The sequence below is a fragment of the Nyctibius grandis genome, chromosome 13 (assembly GCF_013368605.1).
Source record: "Nyctibius grandis isolate bNycGra1 chromosome 13, bNycGra1.pri, whole genome shotgun sequence".
In the NCBI taxonomy this organism is placed as follows: domain Eukaryota; kingdom Metazoa; phylum Chordata; class Aves; order Nyctibiiformes; family Nyctibiidae; genus Nyctibius; species Nyctibius grandis.
The window spans coordinates 16853595-16876527 of NC_090670.1; the positions used below are offsets into that span (position 1 = coordinate 16853595).

Consider the following 22933-nt stretch of genomic DNA (forward strand, 5'->3'; position numbering starts at 1 on the left):
CATTCATTTTTGGAAGCAATACATATGCACCCTCCTAAATGAGAAATTTTGAGGGCTATTGAGCACTCTGCTAAATTCAGTGTGTTCAACAGCCCTTAAAATTTCTCATTTCTCACCTGAGGACCATGGTTTACTGGCTGTACACTGGACTTGAGAATTAAATGGGCAGAGATCTTAAGCTACTTCATAAAGTCGCTCGTGTAACACAATCTGCTAGATAAATCTGTGAATGTCTTTGTGTGTTCACATTTCATTTTGTCAAAGACCTTACTTGTTTCCATGTTGAGAACATGCCACATCTTTCCTAGGCCAATATAATTTAAAGACATTAAATTTCAGCAACCATTCATACGAAAATCATTGAGGAAGAAGCCAAAAAATCAATTAATTTGCAAAAGCACATTACACTGACTATTAATCTGCTTTAGAAATCTCACGTTTATCACCAATTACACTATCATCACAGCCCAAAACAGAGTCTCAGTTGCGTTTATTTTAATTAAAAAAATTTGATACACTTATTACACATAAATAATCTGCACATAAAGAGATACCATTTGAGTTTTTATAATTATATATCAAATGCATCATATCGTACATGTTTTCTTTTACTGTGTTTCAACTTTTCCTTGCATTCCCTTATCTATGCAGTTTATTTTCTTACAGTAATCTCCAGTTACCACCAGAGATGCTAGAAAGTTAAAAATAACAGTAACAACAAATAAAGGAGGAATAAAAGAGGAATCAGAGTGTTCTAGACCACAAAAGAGTTTAATGAAATTTGCAGATTAGGCAGCTAAGGGATTAGGAAAGGAGGCTGCATTTTCAGGAAAGTCTTTGGCTTGTGAAATTTATGAGAAAGAAAGAAACTTTATTCCTCAGGACCTTCCCCAGAGGAAGCCAAGGATGAGGTTCCAGCCCATGCCTCATGGCAAATATCTTTCTAGTCTCTTCTTCAGACTAATTCTTCAAACTTAAAGAGGGCAGGAGCAGACTGAACCTATTTTTAGAAATGTTCCTGGAGTTCTCAGATATTAATTTTTATTACTATTAAAATCAACATGAATAAGGAAACGTACTTCTCAAATTTTGCCTGGAAATCCTCCTGATCCTATAAGGAATAGGCAAACTTTCTCTCTCCCCAGAAGTGGAATATTCTTTTTGTAGATCACTGGAAATTTTTTATGTTAGAGATTTGGTTGTTCAAGAGTAACTACCAAGATGCCAGAGAGCAAGCTTTTGGAGCTACGATGCAGATGCAGTGAGTCTCAGTTTAATTTAGGAAGAAACACTGTCATTAACAGATTTACTAGGAATTTAATCCTTCAAGTTCAAATACAGCTGAAGTATTGCTGGCTATAGCCTTTCCTGTACCTAAACTGTGGCTTTATGAGGTAAAGTACTTCCCATTCACAAGATTCTGTTAAAGAGAAATTTCTATTGCAGATACTCATAAATATCTCTCCTTTAATGAATTTTAGAGTTATAAAACCATAACAAATGCCATGAGTTTAACCTAAATTTCTGATAAAGGAAACCTACTTAATCTCAAATAATGACCACACTAACTCTACCCTATTAAAGACAAGAGAAAAAAAAACCCTAATTATCATGGATGAGAAAGAACCTCAATATCCTTTGTGAGGATAAATGAAGTTCTTCTAATGCTACAGTTGAAACAGAGTTTGGAAAAGCTTGTCTGATACCTCTCCCAAGCATCCACAGCTAAAAAGACTGTCTAATGGAGCCAAATTGAATTTTTATCCATTGTTTTCTTGGTGGGATGTCTAATGTCTGCAGAATACTATACCTGATTTTATACATCTTTCTCTTGCTTTTTAATGTATACATACATATAGACACATACATGTGTGAATTATTAGATATACATAAACATAGATATAGAAGTATATAAATATAGAATTTGTAGGATCTTAACATAGCTGAAATCGGAAGGTGTTTTGGCAGTCAATAGCACATCCCCTGCTCAAAGGAGGGCCAAGTTAGATCAGGTTGCCCAGGGCCCTTTCTGAAGAGTATCAGAGTCCTACAGAGCAGAGACTGCTGGCAAGATCGCTACCGTGGAACACAGAGCGCTATGAAGCATTTTAAAACCATCTCTTTGGTGAGGTTTTCAAGAGACACTGGCTTCAAGAGACACCCCAACAACAAAACTGGATAATAAAACTTAGTTTTCATGATTTTGAAAATCCAACCCACAAATTTGATTTTTTCACTTTTAAAATATTCCCTTTCCCCCATAAATTCACTAACTGCTTTTTAGGGTGTAATCACCTTTTCCACTAGAAAAAAATCAACTCAGACTGCAAGATACCCCCTATTAGAGCTTAGGACGGCTAAACAGTTTGACGTGGCCCTATTTCGGATTAGGGGTGCACATATTTGCACGTTTTTTTTTCTTTTTTTTTCCATATCTTTTAAAAATTTACAGGTGGTGGACACGATCTTATATGATCTTAATAAATTGTCATCTACTATGGATACAGTATATTCTTTAATTTAGATTGAACCACTAAAGAATGTGTAGACCAACAAATACACCCTTCACATTAATCTTGGAACAAGGGAGAGAGCATGCGCATGTGCACAAGCTCTTCAGTACTTCCACTCACATTCAATTACATCCAGCTGCCAATCTGACATAAATAAGAACATATGAAAGACACCTTGGCACATGCATTCCATTTGATGAGCCGCCTGGGGATACAGCTTGTCAGTCAAATAACCCCTCTTCCCCTAAAAAACTCTGGGGAGGTTTGTCATCAAATGTTCCATCTGATTGAGAAATGGGAGATTAAACCGCCTTCAAAAAATTCTGACCACTTCTGCTCCCTTCTTTCGTCAAGTGTTCAGTTTACCAAAGGGATTTCAATAACAGCAGTTCAACCTTAAAGGTCAGCTCTACTGCAGTTTAAGTAACAGTGAAACAATTTAATGGAAATAATTGGGTTTGCATATCTTATTTTTGATTCATACAATCACAGTAACTATTTTTCAACTGTTTAACTTATTTTCTTCCAAGACTTCTATGAGATTTTCTAATATTTCCAGATATTATTTCTTCTACACTATATTCCTATAAGTAACTATATAAATTATAAAGACTATTACATCCTGTTTCAGCAACTACAAAACTGGATCATTTTTGGGTTTATACCAGGTTTTATACCAGGTGGGCATCCCCAGAAAATACACCGTGGTAATCTTACATCAATACCACACAGCATCATTATTATTATAGTTAAATAAACAGTTCTTAAAACATATTTTACCCTAGAATGCACATCACTGTTACCAAGGAAAGATGAAAATCTGAGACATATGTGTCAGCATAATAAAGTTCCTAAGCCTATAATATGGTATCTACAAAATTTTCCATCTCAAGATTTGATATAGAGCTCCTAAAGAGGGAAGTACCACCATCGTTCCTGTGCTGCACCAAGGGGAACTAAGAATGAGAAGAATTCCAAAGCACATCAGATCAAAACACCTCTGTACATTTTCATGAAGTTTAAACAAGTGCTGTGAGTCCCCATGATCTGTCATCAAAATTTATCCAAACTTTGGGAACACAGCCTCTACACGAAGAAATAACTCCAGTCTTTTTATGTGGGTAGGAGCACTTGGCTACATTTTTTGCAGCTCCAGACCTCTTTGATTTCCTTGCCCTTTCTTAATGTGAGTTCTAATTGTTTTAAAATATTAAGTGGCTTATTTAGGTATATAATACTCGTTCTAGCAGCTATTCTAGTCACTGACTTTGAAAACTCCGTCCTGTGATTTAACCACATAGCATTTTTACCTTTCACAGAGACACAGCCATATAATTTATACCTGGGAAATAACAAGTCACCAACCATTACGCATTAAAATGTGATTGCTCACCTTCGAAAATTAGCAGGCAGGCACCTGCTCTTTCTAATGCAAATCACAGGTAATGTTGACTATCCACAACTAAAACCAAATCCCCTTCATCATCAAATAAAAGGATATATTTGTATTGCTAATGCGTATAAAGATGGCTGGGAGACTGAATACCTAACATGAGCTAGCTAGAAGCTGTTAACTCAAAACTTTGTTAGACAAATCCTGAAAAAGGTAATTAGAAAATGAAAAAATTTGGTTGGATCTTAACAGATTGAAAAACACAAGAGGAATTACCCACAACATTAGTATTCCCCATAAAAGTTGCTTCTCAAGTTTTCCAGCATCTGCCTTTGAGACACTTATTTGTGGAATAGAAGATGCACACCGGTAGCTCTCTTCACAGCTAACGTACCTTGTATTCTGCAGCAGTGGGCAACTGAAAGCCTATGAGCTCACCATAATTCTTGGTTCTGCAAAGCTGCCTGATCAATGATGCTTAGGAAGAGTCAAAGTTATGAGCCTCCACAGCAGCTGAGAGTACTCTAACCCAAAGAAAATAAATCAAACCAAAAGGGCAAGATATCTCGCTAATAGATTAGCCTACAGCAACCCTGTAAACTCTTCCCTGCCCCGAAGGAAAGCTGGCCATAGGCAGATAAGCAAAGCTCACATTATGCATTGCTGGAAATACTTTGTGCCTCCTTATTAAAAAATTCACACAGTTGGAGGTGAACTAATTGAGGTGGTGGAGACAGTAACGCAGAAGGCACTTAAAAGGTAATTAAGCCATGATCAGAAAAGGGACACATAAGGGAGAAAGCACTCAAAACAGAGACTCCAGGGAAATACCACATTCAAGCAAAAATGAGAGCAACTGTGTATTAAACCATGTTCAAAGACATTTGTATATACCGTTAAAAGAATCTGTGCAGATATAAATTCAAACACTAAGGCCACAGCTAACCAGAAAAAAAAAGAAACATACCTTTGTTTTAGATAACCCTCGTACTTTAACGCACACCACAGACAGGTGTTTTGACAGGGAGGAGAGGGCCCTATCCTGCACCTGAGCCATTCTGGATCATGCTGGCGATCTAAGAACAAGAATGCTACAGGAACATTAAGTGTCTCAATTCTTTTGGTTTTATTCTATAAAAACACACTTTAGCTCTACTGTTAGCTGTTCTGGAAGGACTGTAGCAGCAACTATTTCATATACCCAAAAGCACAGTTCACACGTCCACTCGCTATATTAAGGAGGGGGAAAACAAACAAAACAATAAGATTAAAAACATGTAACTATAAACTTTACAATCTTGACTTAACACTATTTTACAGGGGAAAAAAAGGTAACAAAAAATATAAGCTAATATCCAGTTATGTAAGAAATTGTATTCAGATTAAAAAAGAAAAGGAAATGCTTAAATATCCTTTTGTACGAAGGTTTCTTCTAGCAGACAGCTTTATATTTTAAACAGTCCTTAAAGCTCTTTTCCATTGCTTTTCCCTATCTAACTTGTTTCACGCAAACCTGCTGAGTTTAGAGTCTTCACACGAACCAGTCTCCCCACAGGGTACAAGTCACATGTGGATTTTGCCTTTTTTCACATTACCCACCATTTAGTATTGTCTCATTTCCCCACCAGCTGCTTCACCATTTCCCAAGCTGCACCATCTCGTACTGTGTCCGATATTAGACGCAGCAGTGACAGAGCAAATGGGAAATAAACAGCACAGCTGATCAGGACAACTGGCACAGGATGCAAGCAGCATATCCAGAAGTGGTTATGAGTGAAAAAACCCCACAGCATTTGTTTGTAGGAGCTTAAATGACTTCTCTCTAAAAACATAACAAGATCCTCTGTGTCTCTACTCTAATCAGACAGAACTCTTACAAACCAGTCCAATTCCTGTTTCAGTAAACACACGAAGAACAGAGCACCAAATTAGGAGCAGACATTTTCTAATGACAGAGCTCCCAGTGGAAGGGGAAGGAGGGAAGGAAGGGCTTGGACTCTGGGTTTGAACATGAGGGTGACTCAAACCAAGAAGGATGAACAGTGAGCTGCTGTGTAGCAATGAAGAAAGTGAACACAGGACAAAGAATGATTTTTGCCAGGCTAACAAAAAGTGCTTATTTGAACCGTCTTGTCAACAACACACACATTCAGAAGAGTATGTACATCCCTCATCGCTGTCCCCTTCCCACATCTCCCTGGTTTATTTCCATTCAAAATGAGGAATGTATAAAGAGCAAGGAATGAATGTACGGTCACCAGGACAGAAAACAAAACACTGAATGGGCAGCAGCCTGTTGGTGCACTGCTGCTGAAAAACTTAAGAAATACTGGCCAGAAAATTTCACAAGTCAGTATTTTCCCATTTAATACAGTTGTCTTCTTGCTTAGACTAGTTTGCTGAAATTATAACAGACAGATTTGTTAAGCGTGTTTTGAGACTAATTTTTATAGAATGATACAAACACTGTACAAATGTGTTGAATGTTGCCAAAGACACCAAGTCAGAAAATACCTCACTTGCAAAGAATCTGCTACTGAACTCTAACCACTTCAGACACTGACTGACCACTTACCACTGCACCTATTGCAGCTACTTTTTATTTAGCACTTGTATTCATTTTAACAATAATATTTACACAAAAGAAAGAAAATAGCCTTTACGTCCCTTTTTCCTCCATTAGTAGAACTTATTAGCCATTAAAACATATTTTATGCATATAATTCTTCTAAAACAATTAAAAAATTAAATTGAAATATAGGTACTTGCTAGCAACATTATTCCACTCAATTGTCAGTCTAGATAAATCCATTACCATAGCCAATTTAAGGACTGAGATTTCTTTTAGTAACTACAATCCTTGAGAAAAACTTGAAAATACTGAAATATAATGTCTGAACATTCAATTGATCACAGCAGATATCTGAATTGGAGCACCATGTTCCAGCAAAGCAGCACCTTGTTTATGTTCCCTGTGCTGTTACCTGACATTCAGGTGTGGGATTTAAGGCAGTACATGGAAAGATGAGCAGCAGGTGCCTCTCTCTTCTTTTTCCTAAAACATGAAGCATTGCATAAAGGAAGAGTTTTCTAAATCTCATCATGGTCATTTGACCCAAATCTGATACCAGATGATGGAGCATTATTAAAGCATGAGGAACCATAAGCTTCATGATGCCAAAACAGTGACAGAAATGATCAGTGGTGTGAGGTTTGGTTTATTTGAGTGGAGCTGTTCAGGGATGACGATAATTACCTGTGAAATGAATATTCATCACATGGGTGAACTCAAGGCTGAATAATACTTCACTGGAGAGTGGGAATAACGTTAGGGAGAAGTTGGCCAAAGCAGACATGGCTCACTTTGTACTGAGGTCTAGTGCAGCTCTATGACACACAGATGGGTGCCAGGAATCCATAAACTGGAGAAACAGCCTGCAGTAGGCAGACCTATCCCCTGTGTTAGTTTCTAAATACAAAGCTGAAAATGAGTGTCACGGTTTAAAGCTGGGCTGGCGATTAAACCTGCAGCAGACGCTCTCTGTTAACCCTCCCCCCCCCACCCGAAGGGAAAGGGAAAGGGAAAAGGGAGAGAGACTTACGGGTTGGAAAGTTAAAACAGTTTTAATAAACCTATAATAATGAAAAAGAGTATAATAATAATATTGGAATAATCAAATATATACATATATATATACAAAACCAAGATCAAGCTCCCCCGATGTCGGCAACGTCACCACTGGCACTGCAGGGCAGGCTCCGGGAAGGCCCAGGCTGGGCCTAGCAACGGTCGAGAGCTGGATTCAGGGATGCACGGATCGGGATCGGGGGCAGCAGGAAAAACAGTTGGAGTCCTCCTTGGACACCGGCCATAGCAGAAAGAGCAAGAGCGAGCAGAGCGAGACCCTCGTGATCCCCCCACTTTATACTGAGAATGACGTGTATGGGATGGAATACCCTCGTTGGTCAATTTTTGGGTCACCTGCCCTGTCTGCTTCCCCCTGCAGCTGCGACCCCCCTTCGGCTCTTCACTTGTAAGCAGTGAGGAATTCAGCGGTGACCTTGGTTTCTCTAAGAATAAGTACAGCAAGAGCCTTACTGCACAACATCCCTACCGGTGCCTCAGCGATAACTACAAACTTCGAGCGTTATCAGTCCTGGAAGCAGACACTGTCTGCAAAAACATGCAGTTAGTTTCAGAAAGTGCAGTTACTTAGAGGAGACTTAGCTGAAAGTAAAAATCACTGAAAGGAAAATCGGCCTGGTTTAGGCCAAACCAGGACAATGAGCTAAATAAGCTTTTATATCCCTGAAGGTATGCTCAGCCCTACTCCAATAAATACATTACTGCTATTATTTCTGCAAAAAGTAAATAGCACTGAGGTATCCAATGCCACTCCTTCCTTTTCTCCACAATTCCAAAATCTTTTCCTATCAGAGAACATCTTGCTTACTCAGAGTAATAAAAATATTCAGAGGCAGCCATTTCAAAAGGTACAGTCTGTCTCAGCCAATTTCTTTGCCAGTGGCATAAGCCTCTGGCTAGCTAAAGTGAACACCTGGCCACTGACCCAAAAGCACAATGGCGACCACAGTGGGACTGAAGTAGGACAGGTTAACTTTATTTATGAGCTTTTTTTTTTTTAATAGATGTTATCAGACTGGAAAAAAAAATGAACTAAAAGAAAACGTTTGCATGTCAGAAGTCCTCAAATGCTTTTTAAAAAAAGCAATGTAGAAAGCAGACAGGACTATTTTGAAGGACTCCTTTTCTTGACCAAAAATGAATTGAACAGCTACATGGGGGTAACAGAGACTTGAGAACACAGAGAGGAGTCTAACAGGACAATGAAGGAAAAAGGAAACACTACCTGTATCTTCTGGCTCCAAAACAGCACAGAGTGAAGCCATGACAACCCTTAACTGCAAACCAGGAGTATTTAAGTGAGTAACAGTAACTAACCTATCCTCTGGTGAAGGCACTGGTAAAGGTACACGCAATGTATCACCATCTGCATGACTGCTCTAGAGTCATATAGAAGGGAGGTGTGATCCAGCCCGCTGACCAGATCTCGGCTACCACTGATCTCCTGTCCCTGTGCCATCCCTGGGAAGCAAGTCAAACTTTAATACTGGATAGTACCATTAAAGTAGTAAAAGTGGGGGCAGGAGCCAGGAGATACTTCAAAAACATGCATCAATGAGCTCTACACAAGTCTGACCCAGAAGGTAGGACAAAGATGGATAAATAATTCAGTAAATAGTTTTTTTTTTTTAGTTGTCTAAAGCAGATTCATTTTCTAAGCATAGAATAAAAGCAAACTATTAGCATCCTTCTCCCCGAACACCTAAACTCTACAGATCAATAGCCAACAATTAATTGCAAACATTAAGTAATCACTACTACAGTATCAGCTTAAACTCACATCACACCTATAAGCATAATTCTCACTGACACCAGGAAGAACTGTATCCCTAGAATCAACAGCTCGATTAATCCTTTGAGAATCTGTATGCAAACCAAACCAACCAAATAAATCCTACAAATATTTCCTTTCCAAAACCACTAATTACACACTTCTGACAAAACACTACTCAAGGTTATGTACTGACACACGCTACAATACATAATTTCTAATGCACCTTTTTGTTAGACAGAAAGATTATTTTCTGATTTACAATAGTATGAACTAATGAAGTCAAAGGACTGACTGCATATAGAATTAGTATTAACAACAAACCTGTGTTTTTCATATTTTTATCCATAAGCTAAAATATAAAATTAATTTTCTCCTGTATCTTCACAGAAAAACTCTACAGAAAAGGAACAGTCTTAATCCAAAGACCAAAGCAAAATACAAAACTGCATGTCAGACAGTTTCTCTTAATACTAAAAAACCCAAACCCACAAAATTAATGCATTAATTTATTAAGGACTTTAATCATTGGGAAATTAATTTTTAAGATCACTAAAACCCACAAAATATCTTAGAAAACTCCTCAAGCTAAGTTTAAATGTTGAGGAAGCAAGAAAACCATCAAGCAGCATATCAAAATACTGCCTTGGCGTAATGCATTCCTGAATAACAATGCCTGAGTATATTCAGAGTTAGCTTTACCCACAGAAGTAGTATAATGCTGAAAGTTTTGCCTGTGCTAACTGGTCAGGTGAAGGGCACGCTTTGCCCTTTGTCATTGACACAACTGAGTGTGTTCTGACATTAAACTGTGCTGTGCTCAATAAGATCATGCAAACAGATACTCCAGTAAATTTATTACTCTTTTGCTCATTTTACTTTTTTCACTAGAACTCACTAAATATTTGTGAATACGGAACTGACTCGGAAACGTTGGATACACAGGAGGAGAAGAGGAACAAAGGCACACTTTATGCGATGGCACTCACAATAGGAGGAGTGCTGTCAATGCAGATAGGTACCGTGTGTTCATCATTATGTTTAGAATAGGTAACAGACAAGATGGACACCCAAGATATGCTCACATGAATGAAGAGTTATCCAGTAAGAACAGGCAAATAATTTCCTTTTTCCCTTTCTCAATTGAAATACAAGGATTTTTTTTCGTACCGTGCCCTTCTTTTCATGAATTCTCTATTTCCTTCCAGACAGCCAAAGATAAACGGATTTTGTAACCCATCCCCAAGCACACAATGAGAAAAGGAACCACAGTGAAAAGAAATTACTAACACATTTTCCAAGCAGCACAGAGGAATACCTCTAGGGGCAACTATTAGACAACATTTCTAGTATTTATCTATTTAAACTCTTAGTAACTTACTTAAATTGCAATGAGAATCCCCAAACTGGTCCAAAGTTAGCATGCACATGAATACACTTCCGATTTCTGCATTTCCTTTAATATTCTGCATCTCCATATGTACAACGAAATCTCAGAAAAAAAAGTCTGGCTATTTTTCTGGACTCAGCAGGGTAGGGCGCAAGATTGCACCTTAAAGTAATGCAGGTGGAACACGTACTATGTCAATACTACACATATGCCCTTCTGTATTTATACACACATTTGTAGTAATGGATATGAAAACTCCCACAGAAATAACAAAGGGAAAAAATTACTGAGAAATTTTAAAATTAATTCCTGCCTCCAGCTGAAGAGAAATAACTAATTTTATGTAGAGAAATAACTAATTTTATGTAGAAAAATATACAATCCTTTGATTTCTACTAAAAATTAAGTAACAATCGATTTCTTTAATTTCATTACTAGAAAGGATTAAAAGCATGTCCCAAAATTACATTGAAGATCACATAATCAGTCCTGATATGATTTTTATAAAAAAATTAGAAAGTGCTACTGCCTTGATTACAGCAGCGTAAGAAGTTACAGAACTGTTTTTCTTCCATAGATGGTGAAATAAAGAGCTCAAGGTAGCAGACGTCAGTAATTTCATGCAAGTGTTTGAAAAGAAGGAAGAAGTTTGAAGTGTGCAAATTGAATTGAGTGCAAATGTTTTAACAACACTTGAAGTTGCTCTTTGATCAGAATTTAAAACTCTCATCCTTAAGAAAAGCACACGCATGTTTCACAGGCCACAAAACGGCAACTGAAAGAAGAAAACTACAACTTTTCTGCACTAGTGACGTTGTGTTTCTAGTTACCATGAATGCTTACTTTTATTATTTACCTCTCTTGAACAATATTGAAGTAAATCAAGCCTCTTGCATGATGCCAGAAGTACAAAATTCTAGAGTTAATCAGTGAAAGCACAAGTGAGCCTCCATTTTTAAGACTAGGATACATTTTATTACATTATGCTGTTACAAAAATAATATATGAGTAATCTTTGCTCTGTAATTTAAAATGAAGAACTCAGGTTTTTATGTACTTCTCAACACCAACTCCTTCCATCCTATTAAAATACTTAGAAGCAAGGGAGCCTTAAGAATTTCTGGCAAATATTTTGCTGCTTACGTTGCTGTCCATAGGAATTGTACACCTATACCAGGAAGCCAAAACCATCAATACTGGAGAACTGTTAGAAAGCTTAAATAAAACCCTCTGATAAATCATGTAGTTTAAGCACATTGGGCCATTTATTCCCTTACTTAAGTCGCTTTTAGACCAATGCATCTTCATTTGTTTGAATGGAAGTAATCTTAAATTATGTATGAGTCAGTGAGAAAGAGTGTGGCAAATCCAGTGAATAAAGAATTCTCCATTCAGTGGGAGAACTAAAATTCAAATAAATTTCAAAAACAGAAAAAAATAAAAATAAAATAATCTCAGCTTAACAGATTTTATTAACAATTTTATTAACAGAAGTTTTGCAGAACTGTTCACAAATCTGCAATGAATTTTTCTCCATGTTTAAGATCACACTTATTTTTCCTTCTCTGGCAGCCTCCTAACAGCAAACACCACGTGTTTCTGTAAGCGCCAGGACTGGTGACCTTCCACCCATTCCAGCAGGCCACTTCTGTTGCCTTGCTGCTTGCCCAAAAGGCAGCAGGAGCAAGTTCCCGTGGTCCCGTTATGCCTGCTTTGTGATGTTTAGAAATGCCATCTACAGAAAAGTGGAATACCCTTGAGCACCTGTAGGTTTTTAAAGTTTATTCATTCATAAAGATTAATTATTATTTGTTTTCTATTATTTTAATTCTGGGAAAAGTGCCTTACTAGTAAAGTAAGTAAAAAATGGCTGAACCACGAAATACAGCACCTCCCATTTAGCTGCTTTGCAAGGAAAGCTCTACGCAGTTCACTTCTATGTTAAGGAAGTGCTAACAGCAGGGAGGTCCAGGTTCTTCTCCACTCCCAAGCATGCAGGAAGGGTGGGTTTGGGCACTTCAGTCTCAAAGTCAGACTTGTCCCACTTTCAGGGTCCACAGGCAGCATAATCTGATGCTGCTTCTCTTCAGCTAACAAGAGCTTCCTCTACAGTTCTCTATTGTCCGTAAAGCACAATAACAGTTCTGGCTCACATAAGCTCATGGCTTTTTCTCAGCAGTTCAAAAATCATGTGTGAAGCTAAGCGCCTTACATCGACTGAGTCAATGGCAACACTGAATCCAGCTTTTCAGATACCACTGTTTTCAGTTATCAGAAAAAAAAAAGACTAGGGCTTCTGGAATAGCCTATTTCTGAGCACAATATTTAAGATAGAGCAGTTGCTAATGTTCTTTCGTACAGATGCAACTTGTGTAGCAGTTATGAATTCCAGTATGTTAATACTGAATAAAGCATAGTTAATCTTTCAAAAAATTTACAAAACTTGACATTTATGTCTCATTAGTCACCGTTCTAATATTATCATCTGAATTCGCTGGCTTCATAATCTCTTGGTGATTTTCAAAGCAACTGTTATATTTTGATGTGTGACTTTTCTAGGTCCTCAGACTATTTTTGCTGAGGTTATAGCCAGAAGTGACTACATCAACCTTACTCAGCATTCACTGTTTTGTTATATAACTGGTGCCTGGGGGGGTGGTGGTGGTGAAAGAATCAGTCTGCTGGTGCTAAACATTACCTTATTCCTTCCATGCTGTTTTTTCCATGTGAGCTAAAGATACTTCATCTACTTGCAAAGCATTCCTAATGAGTGACAGTCAGCAGGAAACTGATTTTTGAGCAGCTTCCAATAAAACCGAAACTTTGAAAGGAGAACCTTAGATTTTAAAGCACATTCACAATTTATTTCACGTAAATACCTATAGAACTATGTTCAGAAGTATTTGAGTCTCATTCTCAAAAGAAAAACAAATTCAAGCTCTAAATGAGTTAGAATACACCCACCCTGCTGTTTATCCAGATACGCAGCAATGTCATCGACTTCCTGAGCTACTTCTTGACAGTTCTTTATTTCGAGAGGTACAAAATCTGCTGACAGATACATAATTGAGAAACCCTGGGAAGAAACATTATTTTGTTTCAGCATCTGCTCTATAAATGAAGAGAAGCAACCAGATTTCTAGTTCCAAAAAGTAAGGCAGCTCTTCTTTGTTTCAAAAAGAGTGACATAACAGACAAAGCAAGAGTATGTCTATTAAAATGGCTTGTAGGACCAGTGCAGAGCCGTTCACTGGTTCCCATGTTCTGTAACACTCGCTTTGTCACTCTGTCTTGATGTTTGTTCATATCTTGGTTTTAACTTAACGACAGATCTTCTTAGGCACTTTTAAGTGTTATAGGAAGAGGCTCTATTAATATAGCAAGAACATTTTACAGATATAATTTCAGGCTTTGACAAACGTAATTCATATTAACTCAAAAAGTTTAACGCTCTGCTATAGATATTCCATCCGTATTGGGCACAGGTTACTATAAGGATTGCTACACCTTCATTTCTGTTATACTGGCTGAGTTACTCTCCCCTTCTCATTTTTATTTCTATGATTTCTGGCATTTTACACCATGGAAAATTGGTGATTCAGGGAAGAGAATGGAAACCAGGACTGTTGTTCATATCTGTACACCGACAAATGGATTGTTAAGCTTGTGTAACGTTTGGAGAATGGGTTTTTTTTGTTCCTAAGATGAGATTTGTTAGCAGGGGACTGGAAATGCACCATGATCCTTCTCTAATGTATTTCTTTTCTCAGTAGTTTTCTCACTTTTCCCCTGTCTCCAATATTCACTTTTTAAACCAAAACAATTACTTATGAGAATGAAACTGGTTTTGGTCATACAAGGCATTTTTTTCACTGAGATGATGGCAGATATTGTAAGATTGGAATCAGCATTACAGGAATGGTGACAGCAGGTTACGAGCTTTTGTAAGACAGCTGCGATCCAGGAAGAGAGCATCCACTTCAGTCTTGTGGGAAAAGAGTCTCTTTGCACATTCAGTTTGCTCACGTATTTTGATTTGATGAGGGGAAGGAAAAGTATTCCCTCCGTGAGATTTTAAATGAAGGCACAAACATACAGTTTCCTCACCCCAGTTATTCCAAGGAGAGAAATTTCCAATTACTTGGCAAATCAAGAGAGAATATCCAGAGGGGGTCTGAATCTAAGGGCCACTTTTCCTTTCCTTAAAGTCTGCAGATACTCCCACACAGAGGAGAAGGCTGCAGTCCAGGAAGCCACAGGGAACTGCTCATCGCACTGTTTTTCTCTGGGAGACCGTGATTAGAACACAACCAGCCAAAGCAAGCACGGCACACCAGGAAACCCTATTTCTGCAAGGGAATAGAGGAGGAGACAATGCACTAAAGCGTTAGGAGTGTGGAGTCTTTTACTCTGCCTCATATATAATTTTTTTTTGGACAACATGAAGCTCATAAACACTCAGACCAGATGGTGTAACACACAGCAGCAGGAGACGGAGCTTATTAGCTATCGTTTCCTTCCGCTAGTATACAGCTCAGAAATCTGAAGGTCCTTTAAATCACCCTCTACTGAAAGCTGAGTCCCTTTCATGAGACCGTATGAGGGATATATTGTGTGCCCTTACACAGACACCACTTCTTCATTAGGCTTCAAGGCCCTGCTCTAAAGTGTGCAGGTACAAAACATGCTTAAATTAAGTTCTCAGGAGATTTTTAAAAATCAGCAAAATACTGTTGTAGACAACATTAAAAGTCTAAAATTTAAATGTCTGCCATTTGCAAACGAGTGAAAAAAGATTCTAGTAATACAAAAATACCTCAACAGTTTTGATACAAGCTCTATCTAGTGATATTATGTTACCAGAAGTCTTCTATGTTATTTTTGTATTTTCTTCCTTAAATTGCAGAATTTCAAGAAAAGTGCTTGCAAAAATAATTGGTTTCCTTCGTAATCAGCCTGCTTCTACCTTCCTCTTCCAGAGCTCAGGAATGCTTCATTCCACTGTGCTACAATCACCTTCCACAACAACTCAATACACAGCTCCGAACACATTATGCAGTTTAAAGGTTAAAAAAAATCCCATCCTTCATTAACCCACAAATCTCATCATAAAGAAAACAATGGGAACCAGAGAAGGAAATACCTACCCAGCTGAAGAGTTCAAAACTACCCAATTTCTAAAAGCCTGCATAGCAGTAGTTCTTTTAAGAGAGAGTTTTTCTTTTCATTTTACATTTTTCCTTGTCCTTTTCAAAACTAATGATCTCCCCTCCAGCTGCAAACATAAAAAATGCATTTTACCATGTTCTGTTTACATGTCAATAAACAGCCATTATAATATTCTTTATTTTTATAGTCTTTATCACATGAATACTACCAGCAAAGGCTCCAAAATATGCAACTAGCAAGTAAGAGCTGTATTGAACTCTTCTAACCTATTCCATTGACCACCAGGTTAGCACTTGAGCTCTACCTTCTTAATATCAACAAGAGTTTGGGGATGCCCCCGATAAAATTTTTCCCTTCATTAACTGCTTTTTTGTGGAAGCTGAAAAGCACAGAGTTCTAAATTCATGCAGATAAGTGCTCCAAATCTCTATTAAAATGATGAAAAACCACAGCCACTCTGTTGGCATCAGTTTCCTCCAGGAGGGCTCACACAACCACAAACTTGTGGTATGTTTAAGTATTATTCTAGTGTTATACGTAACAGATTAAGGGGAGAAGCTAATAAAGATTGGCTTATCTACCTTTACACGTCATTGAAAAATAAAGTAATTGAAACAAAAAGCACAAGCTATACACAGCACAAATTCAACTCTCCATGGCCCTGGTACGGACACAAAGCAGATCTGCTGCCCTGAATGGATTTACGTAACTCTGAAATCAGAGGAGAACATGGCTATTAGGTAAAAAGCTTTTGCTGCTTCACAGATGACAAAAAACCACCATGACATTTTCCTGACAGGACAATTTCCTACCAGTGCTTGTCAGCACGCCTTATATTTATGTCTATGATGATAAGTAAAACTGGTTTTGACTGGTCATATGACGTTAAGAGTCACCTGTGTTTAAATCTTCCTTCCTGGTAAGCTTAAATTTGCCGAACTTTAAAGCACTGCAAAACAGACCAACAATTTCTGTCCCCCACATGTAGTTTTTCCTTCCTAGGGAAAGAAAGTGCTTCTCAGCACTGAAACATTTCTGTTGCCTATGTATCCTGACCATTGCTAGAACGTAACAGAGGGCAAAAGTGAGAATCAGACTGCAACAGCATTAAGCTAAAAAAAACAAGGATGGAAAAGAAGTGGCCTTAGGCTGAAGAGCACAGCTTTCTCACATTGTAACCCAGGCCTCTTCATGAAGCCACCGGAGTTCATTCAAGGAAGATTTTGAACATTTAGCTGGATCTGTTTACCTATTGCTCCTGAAGGTAATGTTATATACCTTCTCTACAAAACATTTAATATGTTACCAATCTGCAGCTTTTGTCCTACAAAAAAGTTTTCCTTACTTCTTGGGCTAAAAGCAGAAGAGGCCAATTCTTTGTGAAGCACTCTAAAATGTCATTTTCTAGAACACTAGTAATGCTGATTTTTGCACACAGATTTACCGGAAAATATTTGCTGTTGGATCTTCCTGCTAGGAATAACTCCAGTTTGCCTTGCCCATAATGCAGTTCAATACATTTATCTTGCCAGGAAATACACGTTTGTCTAACCAGAAATTTACTGCCGTATGCTCATATTGTTAACGATCAATAAACTTTATGATGCCAATGACTCAATCCCAGATGCTTATTCTATCAGGAATTCATTCCTCTAAACTAGTGTTTTCTACAAATGTATAATTAACCCAAAAGTCATAAAGCTTTTTTGTGCTGCCAGTATTTGTAGAGTACAGCTCCTTTCATATTTATTTTGGTGTAAGCAGAGAAAACTGTGGAAGAAAACAGTTCTAATGATGTAAACATGTCACAGATAAGCTAGAAGTGTAATCTACGTACGGTAGGAGAACTTTTTGCCTCGCAGCCAGGTCCATCAGTGAGTCTCCTAGCAAAAACATTTCTGACGACTTCTGCCAATTCTACCCCACCTCTTTAAAGTACTAAACACTGTGTTTACCAATTCTTCCAAGAACTAATTTACCATGTTTGCCAATATGCCCAAACTATATGATATTGGGTCTGCCAGGAATTTACTTCCTACGATCTTCTTGCCAGGACGAGATATTGCAGATTTACATATCTTCAGATAAATGGAGTTTGAATATTCCAGTGACTAAGAGAACACATTTTAAGATATACCCATTATGCAGTTAGCACTGACTCTTCAGGAGTCAGCGGCTCTGGCAGGAGACTTTTGTATCTGCTCCCTTTGAGTTGTTAGGCCAGTAAAACAGCTCGGCTTGAAATAGTCTGTGGTGTTATTTGTTAAATCTGGAGTTGTCAGATAACCACAAGTTTCTGATGCAAATAACTCCAGAGACACAATTTATCCTGCACTGGACTCTCCATGAGGGACGTCAGTGCTAGACCTCAAGAATAACACCTAGAAATCATCGCTTCATCAATAGATTAATTCTGTACTTACTGTTTTTCTTTCATATTCTTACCTGTAAGATGTGTGAAAATGAACCAGTAAGTCAATCCTCTTTAAAGAGCAATACTTGAGATACAATTTCAGGAATTATAAGGAGTACAAAAATAGTGAATAAATATTCTATATTTGGGTATTGTTTTCAGTCTTTAAGACAAAAATATTTCTAATTTGCAAGATTACATGGCCTTTCAACCAAAACTTTGACACAAAAACTGTTTTGCAAAATACTAACAGCGCTACTCAATTTTGTAGGATATATTTGAGAATTTTGAATGTTTCCTTTGAGTTCATGCCATGTAGAGCTCTGGTTTATACATTGTCTATATATGCAAATACATAAATATCCATGCATAATGATTTTACATAATCTCAGATTTCAATTGAAACTTTTCACAGAAATAAATCCTTAATATTGATAGTAACAATAGTCAAACTGGTCATAACAAAGAACTTCACAGAAATTGCTGAGATATATCAGTATTTTGAGCAAGAAATCGTATTTTACTCTGAAGCTATTTACTAAATTCAGATGACTGCCCAGTCTAATTTATATAACCTACCATGCTTAAGTAACCAATATAAATTCTTCCAGTTTCCATAAACATCTAAATTGGTGATTCTTTTCACAAAACTAACTAGATCAGTACATATACCCCTACACTTGTTCCTGTTACAAGCTTCTCTTTATTAATTTTTTTATTCTGAAACATTTTTCTTCTCACATTCCATCGCTAGAGCTCGTTTGATTGCTATCTCACCCTTCATCATTATCACTTCATTCATGACTGTTACTATGTGTCTGTTTTCTCATCTATTCTCACACCTTTCATGGATGAAGTTCATGGATTTTATCCTCTCTGTGCAATCCATTAATTCATCACATTAAGTACAGGGTACTATTTCAGTTGGAGCTAGTAGCTAGAGAAGAATATTATGTCAGTACGTGGGGATACAACTATGGATGCCCTTTTAGCTTTAATATGTAGAATTTTTTAATGCAACAGTCTTAAGCAACGACATGTTTCAGTGCTCTCCTTGCAGAACAATCTTCTTTGTAAAGAGGCACTGTGGGGATTTTGGTTTTGATTTTGTTTTGTTTTGTTTTTTTTTTCTTTTGTTTTGTGGGGGTTTTTTTTTTTTTTTTGTTGGTTGGTTTTGGGGTTTTTTGGGTTTTTTTACATTTCAAAGATGTGCCAAACACGAGAAAAACTTTGTTAAAGATTCTGATGTGAAATTCTAGAAAAGAATGGATTTAAAACAAATTCTATCTACAGTTTTATGGATTCTTGCCAGATTCAGAGTCCAAAACTGAACCTGATTTTTTTCTGGTATTGACTGAGCAGCTACCAAGAATCCCCAGGAACTCTCCAACTCGGAGGCCGTGTTCCATGAAACCTGGTGTCCTTTTGGAAATAACACACTAGAAGTGTAAAAATCAAACTCTGTCTGAAGTCTGAAATTTTATACTCAGCTCAATCAGTTTTATATTTCAAATCTTACCAGGCCAAACATTTAGGTTCAATACGTGGCAGAGGAAAACTGCATTATTTAAATCACTAGAAAGATATAGGGGTGAATTCCCAGGAAGACAAACAGATACACTTCGCAGTGCAGTTACTAATGCAGTTATACCAAACTGAATTTGTCACAGGAGAAAACTATGATTTCTAGTACAACAAGCAAAGTTCAACTCCATACTCACAAATCAGTACACAAGCATATGTTTTTAAAAACAACTTTTATGCTCAATAACACAATAAAACAAGCAGTATATATTAAATAATAATACACTGACCTAGACAACTCAGGAAAGAAGGTGCCTAGAGGTAAGCAAGTATTTAAGTGCTGCCCTGCAAACTGACAAACTACTGTATAGGCTTAAGTGATTTTCTACAAACATGGACATGAAGCCTCATACTGCAGTTTGAAGCAGGACAAGACTGTATTGCTTCTTCTAAGAAAAAAAATAACAATGCTTGTAAAATAGAAGATCTGCAAATTCATACAGTATCTCATAAAAATTAATTTGAATGGAAAAATCTTGGGGCACGTATTCCCAATAAAATTGCCTTACAACATGAGTGTAAAATACTCGTTGGTCTGCACAAGCATAAATCTGATTCCTAACAGGCCAGTCCTGAATAAGTGAGGTAAGTTCACGCCTGACAACTTCTTGCAGAAACACACGCTAATTCAACCATTTCTCAAAAATTATTAATGCAATTGCTTTCAGAGGCACTGTTCTGGAAGAATAAATTCAACATATGACACACAGGTTGGTTTCTTATGCCTACAATAGAGTGATTCCAAGCCTTTTATGTGTGTCCAAGCTAGCGATGCTATGGCTAACATGAACACCAATAGCAGCAAAGCTTTGCAAACATGGAGCCCAGGTCAATGCAGAGCTCATGCTTTCACAGCCACAGTTATCAGTAATGAGGCAGTTGCTTTAAGTAGATCTACAAGTACATTTCCATCATCTCCAGTTACAACAATATAACCACATCTTAGTTAACCAAACAGAACTCTCACAAAATGTTCAAGATCAAGTCATTTATAATGAAACAAACACGTAAATTGTGTTTTCTACACAATACTTTGTTGAAATATGTATTCATGACTTTTTCCTTTCCCCATATTGCAGTTTTGTAACTCTTTGGAGGGAATATATGCACATGGATTGAGGCTATCTCTGGCAGCTAGGTATTATTTCTCCCATGAATTATAGGTACTTTCAGACAACACTAGTATTATGAAAGTAACTTGATTCAGAATATCTGCAGTAAAAGCAAAAAGGCTGTAAGAGCTATGTAGCACAGCTATTCTAATTTTTGCATTAATTTACACATCACAGAGGAGACAAATATTCCAACTTCAAAAAGCCTATTTTTTATTTTCTTGTAAAAAAAGAAAGTTATTTTATTATTCAGAAAATTGGGGAAGGCTTTTCTGAGTGAGCACTGAGGGACTAAGTTGCTTTGTGTGTAGGGTTTTCTGTTGTTTTTTGTTAGCTGAGAAGTACTGGCCACACTATAATGCATCAATTAACCACTTCCTTGAAGAGCAGGGACTGACTGTCCCTGGAACCCTGTTGCTGTTACCTTTAAGGGGACAGGACTCTCGCTGCTTCTGACATGCACTCTGATTCCTATAAATACTCTCCCTGTCCCACCATCCTGCTTAAATTTGTGAAAGAGCTAAGGGCAACAGGCAAGCCACGTATCTGTAGAAAGTGTGTTAAATGCAGCATGTAGGTTTCCATGAGCAGCTCTATCAAGAAATGCTGCAGTAAATTCTGCTGATTTCCTTCCATTTCTTTAGTCTTAGTCTCTAGCTTTCTCTAAACCAAAGAGTAGCTTTTCCTAACCTTAGCTCAACCATCATGAGCTCTCCAATATTTGTCCTAGACTTCAGTCTGTATCTAAAAAGGCTAAAAAGGCTAAAAAGGAAACTTAACTGTTGGCTTTTTTATTACAATACACTAATTATCTTCAGATGTTAAATGAATTGGTTATTTACATGACTAGAAATTTTGCTAAGAGGATTGTTGCATTTAAAATTCATTCATAGGCTTTGTAAGCACATGCAGAGACAGCCTACAACCTCATTGTTGATTTTATACCAAAACGCATACAACATATGCAAAGGTAGTAAATAATTAATCAGTCAACATCAGTAAGAAGAGTAGCTACTACTAAAGAAATATTTATCTATAGCTATCATGTGATAGTCTCCAGAATACCAGTCAGTCTATCCCGCTAAAAAAGGAATTTTACTTCAAAAAAAAAAACCAACTTCCTAAATTTCTGATATTACCATATGGTCAAAAATAGGTAAAAAGTGGGTTGTCACTACAAGCCTTTGAAAACAAAATGTTTGCTTGTCTGCTGACATCATGATATCACTGCATAGTAAGTAATCAGAAAGTAATAACCGTAATTAGTAGATAAAATAAACAATTTACCTTGTGGGGACTGGTCAATGGTTTTTCTTTTTCTGCTATGACTGTTATAATTAAGTCTTAGCTCTTGGCTATATTCATTCAGAGTTTCTCTTGAGTCATAAGACTGCCTTTGCTTTCCCCCATCTTCACTTTCATCTGAAGAACTCGTGTAAGTTAGATCCACTTCATGTTTAACTTTTGACAGTGGCTGGTAGGGTTTACAGTCCATCTGCTCCATCTCTGATTAAATAGGCTCAAAGTCATGAAAACAAGCACCTGGAACTCCTGAAGGAAACAGTCCTGGAAAAAAAACACAATAATCCATTTCAGATATCATCTATAAATTTAGCTCACAAAGGCCCTAATTTATTTTTAGTCAATATAAACCAATTCTAGACAAGAGCATATGATAGCTCAGAAATGGACATTTTCCTTTTAGATTGTGTGGACATTTCAACAGGAAGAAGCTTCTGCCCTGCAATACAACCCCCTTTTTCCTCTGCGTCTCCTGCCTAAACTCAGACCAACATGGAGGCTTATATTGATCCTCAATGAAACATTCTAATGTAATATTCGCCAACTTCAGTGCACGTCGCACAAGACCAAGACGACTTAACATTAAGTTTTACACCCTTTACGGCGGAAGGATGCAGACACAGATGTAACACAAACAGAT

At 37.3% G+C, this 22933-nt stretch overlaps 1 protein-coding gene across 2 annotated transcripts in view; it reads right to left on the reverse strand.

Annotated features, from left to right (window-relative positions):
- The window catches only part of TENM1 (teneurin transmembrane protein 1), a 250817-nt gene extending 228322 nt beyond the window's left edge, over positions 1 to 22495 (reverse strand). For both annotated transcript variants that reach the window (XM_068412163.1, XM_068412162.1), the window contains exon 1: positions 22279 to 22495. In XM_068412163.1, coding sequence (XP_068268264.1) covers positions 22279 to 22495 — 217 coding nt within the window. The remainder of the gene's footprint in view (positions 1 to 22278) is intronic.
- Between the last annotated feature and the right edge of the window lie 438 nt (positions 22496 to 22933).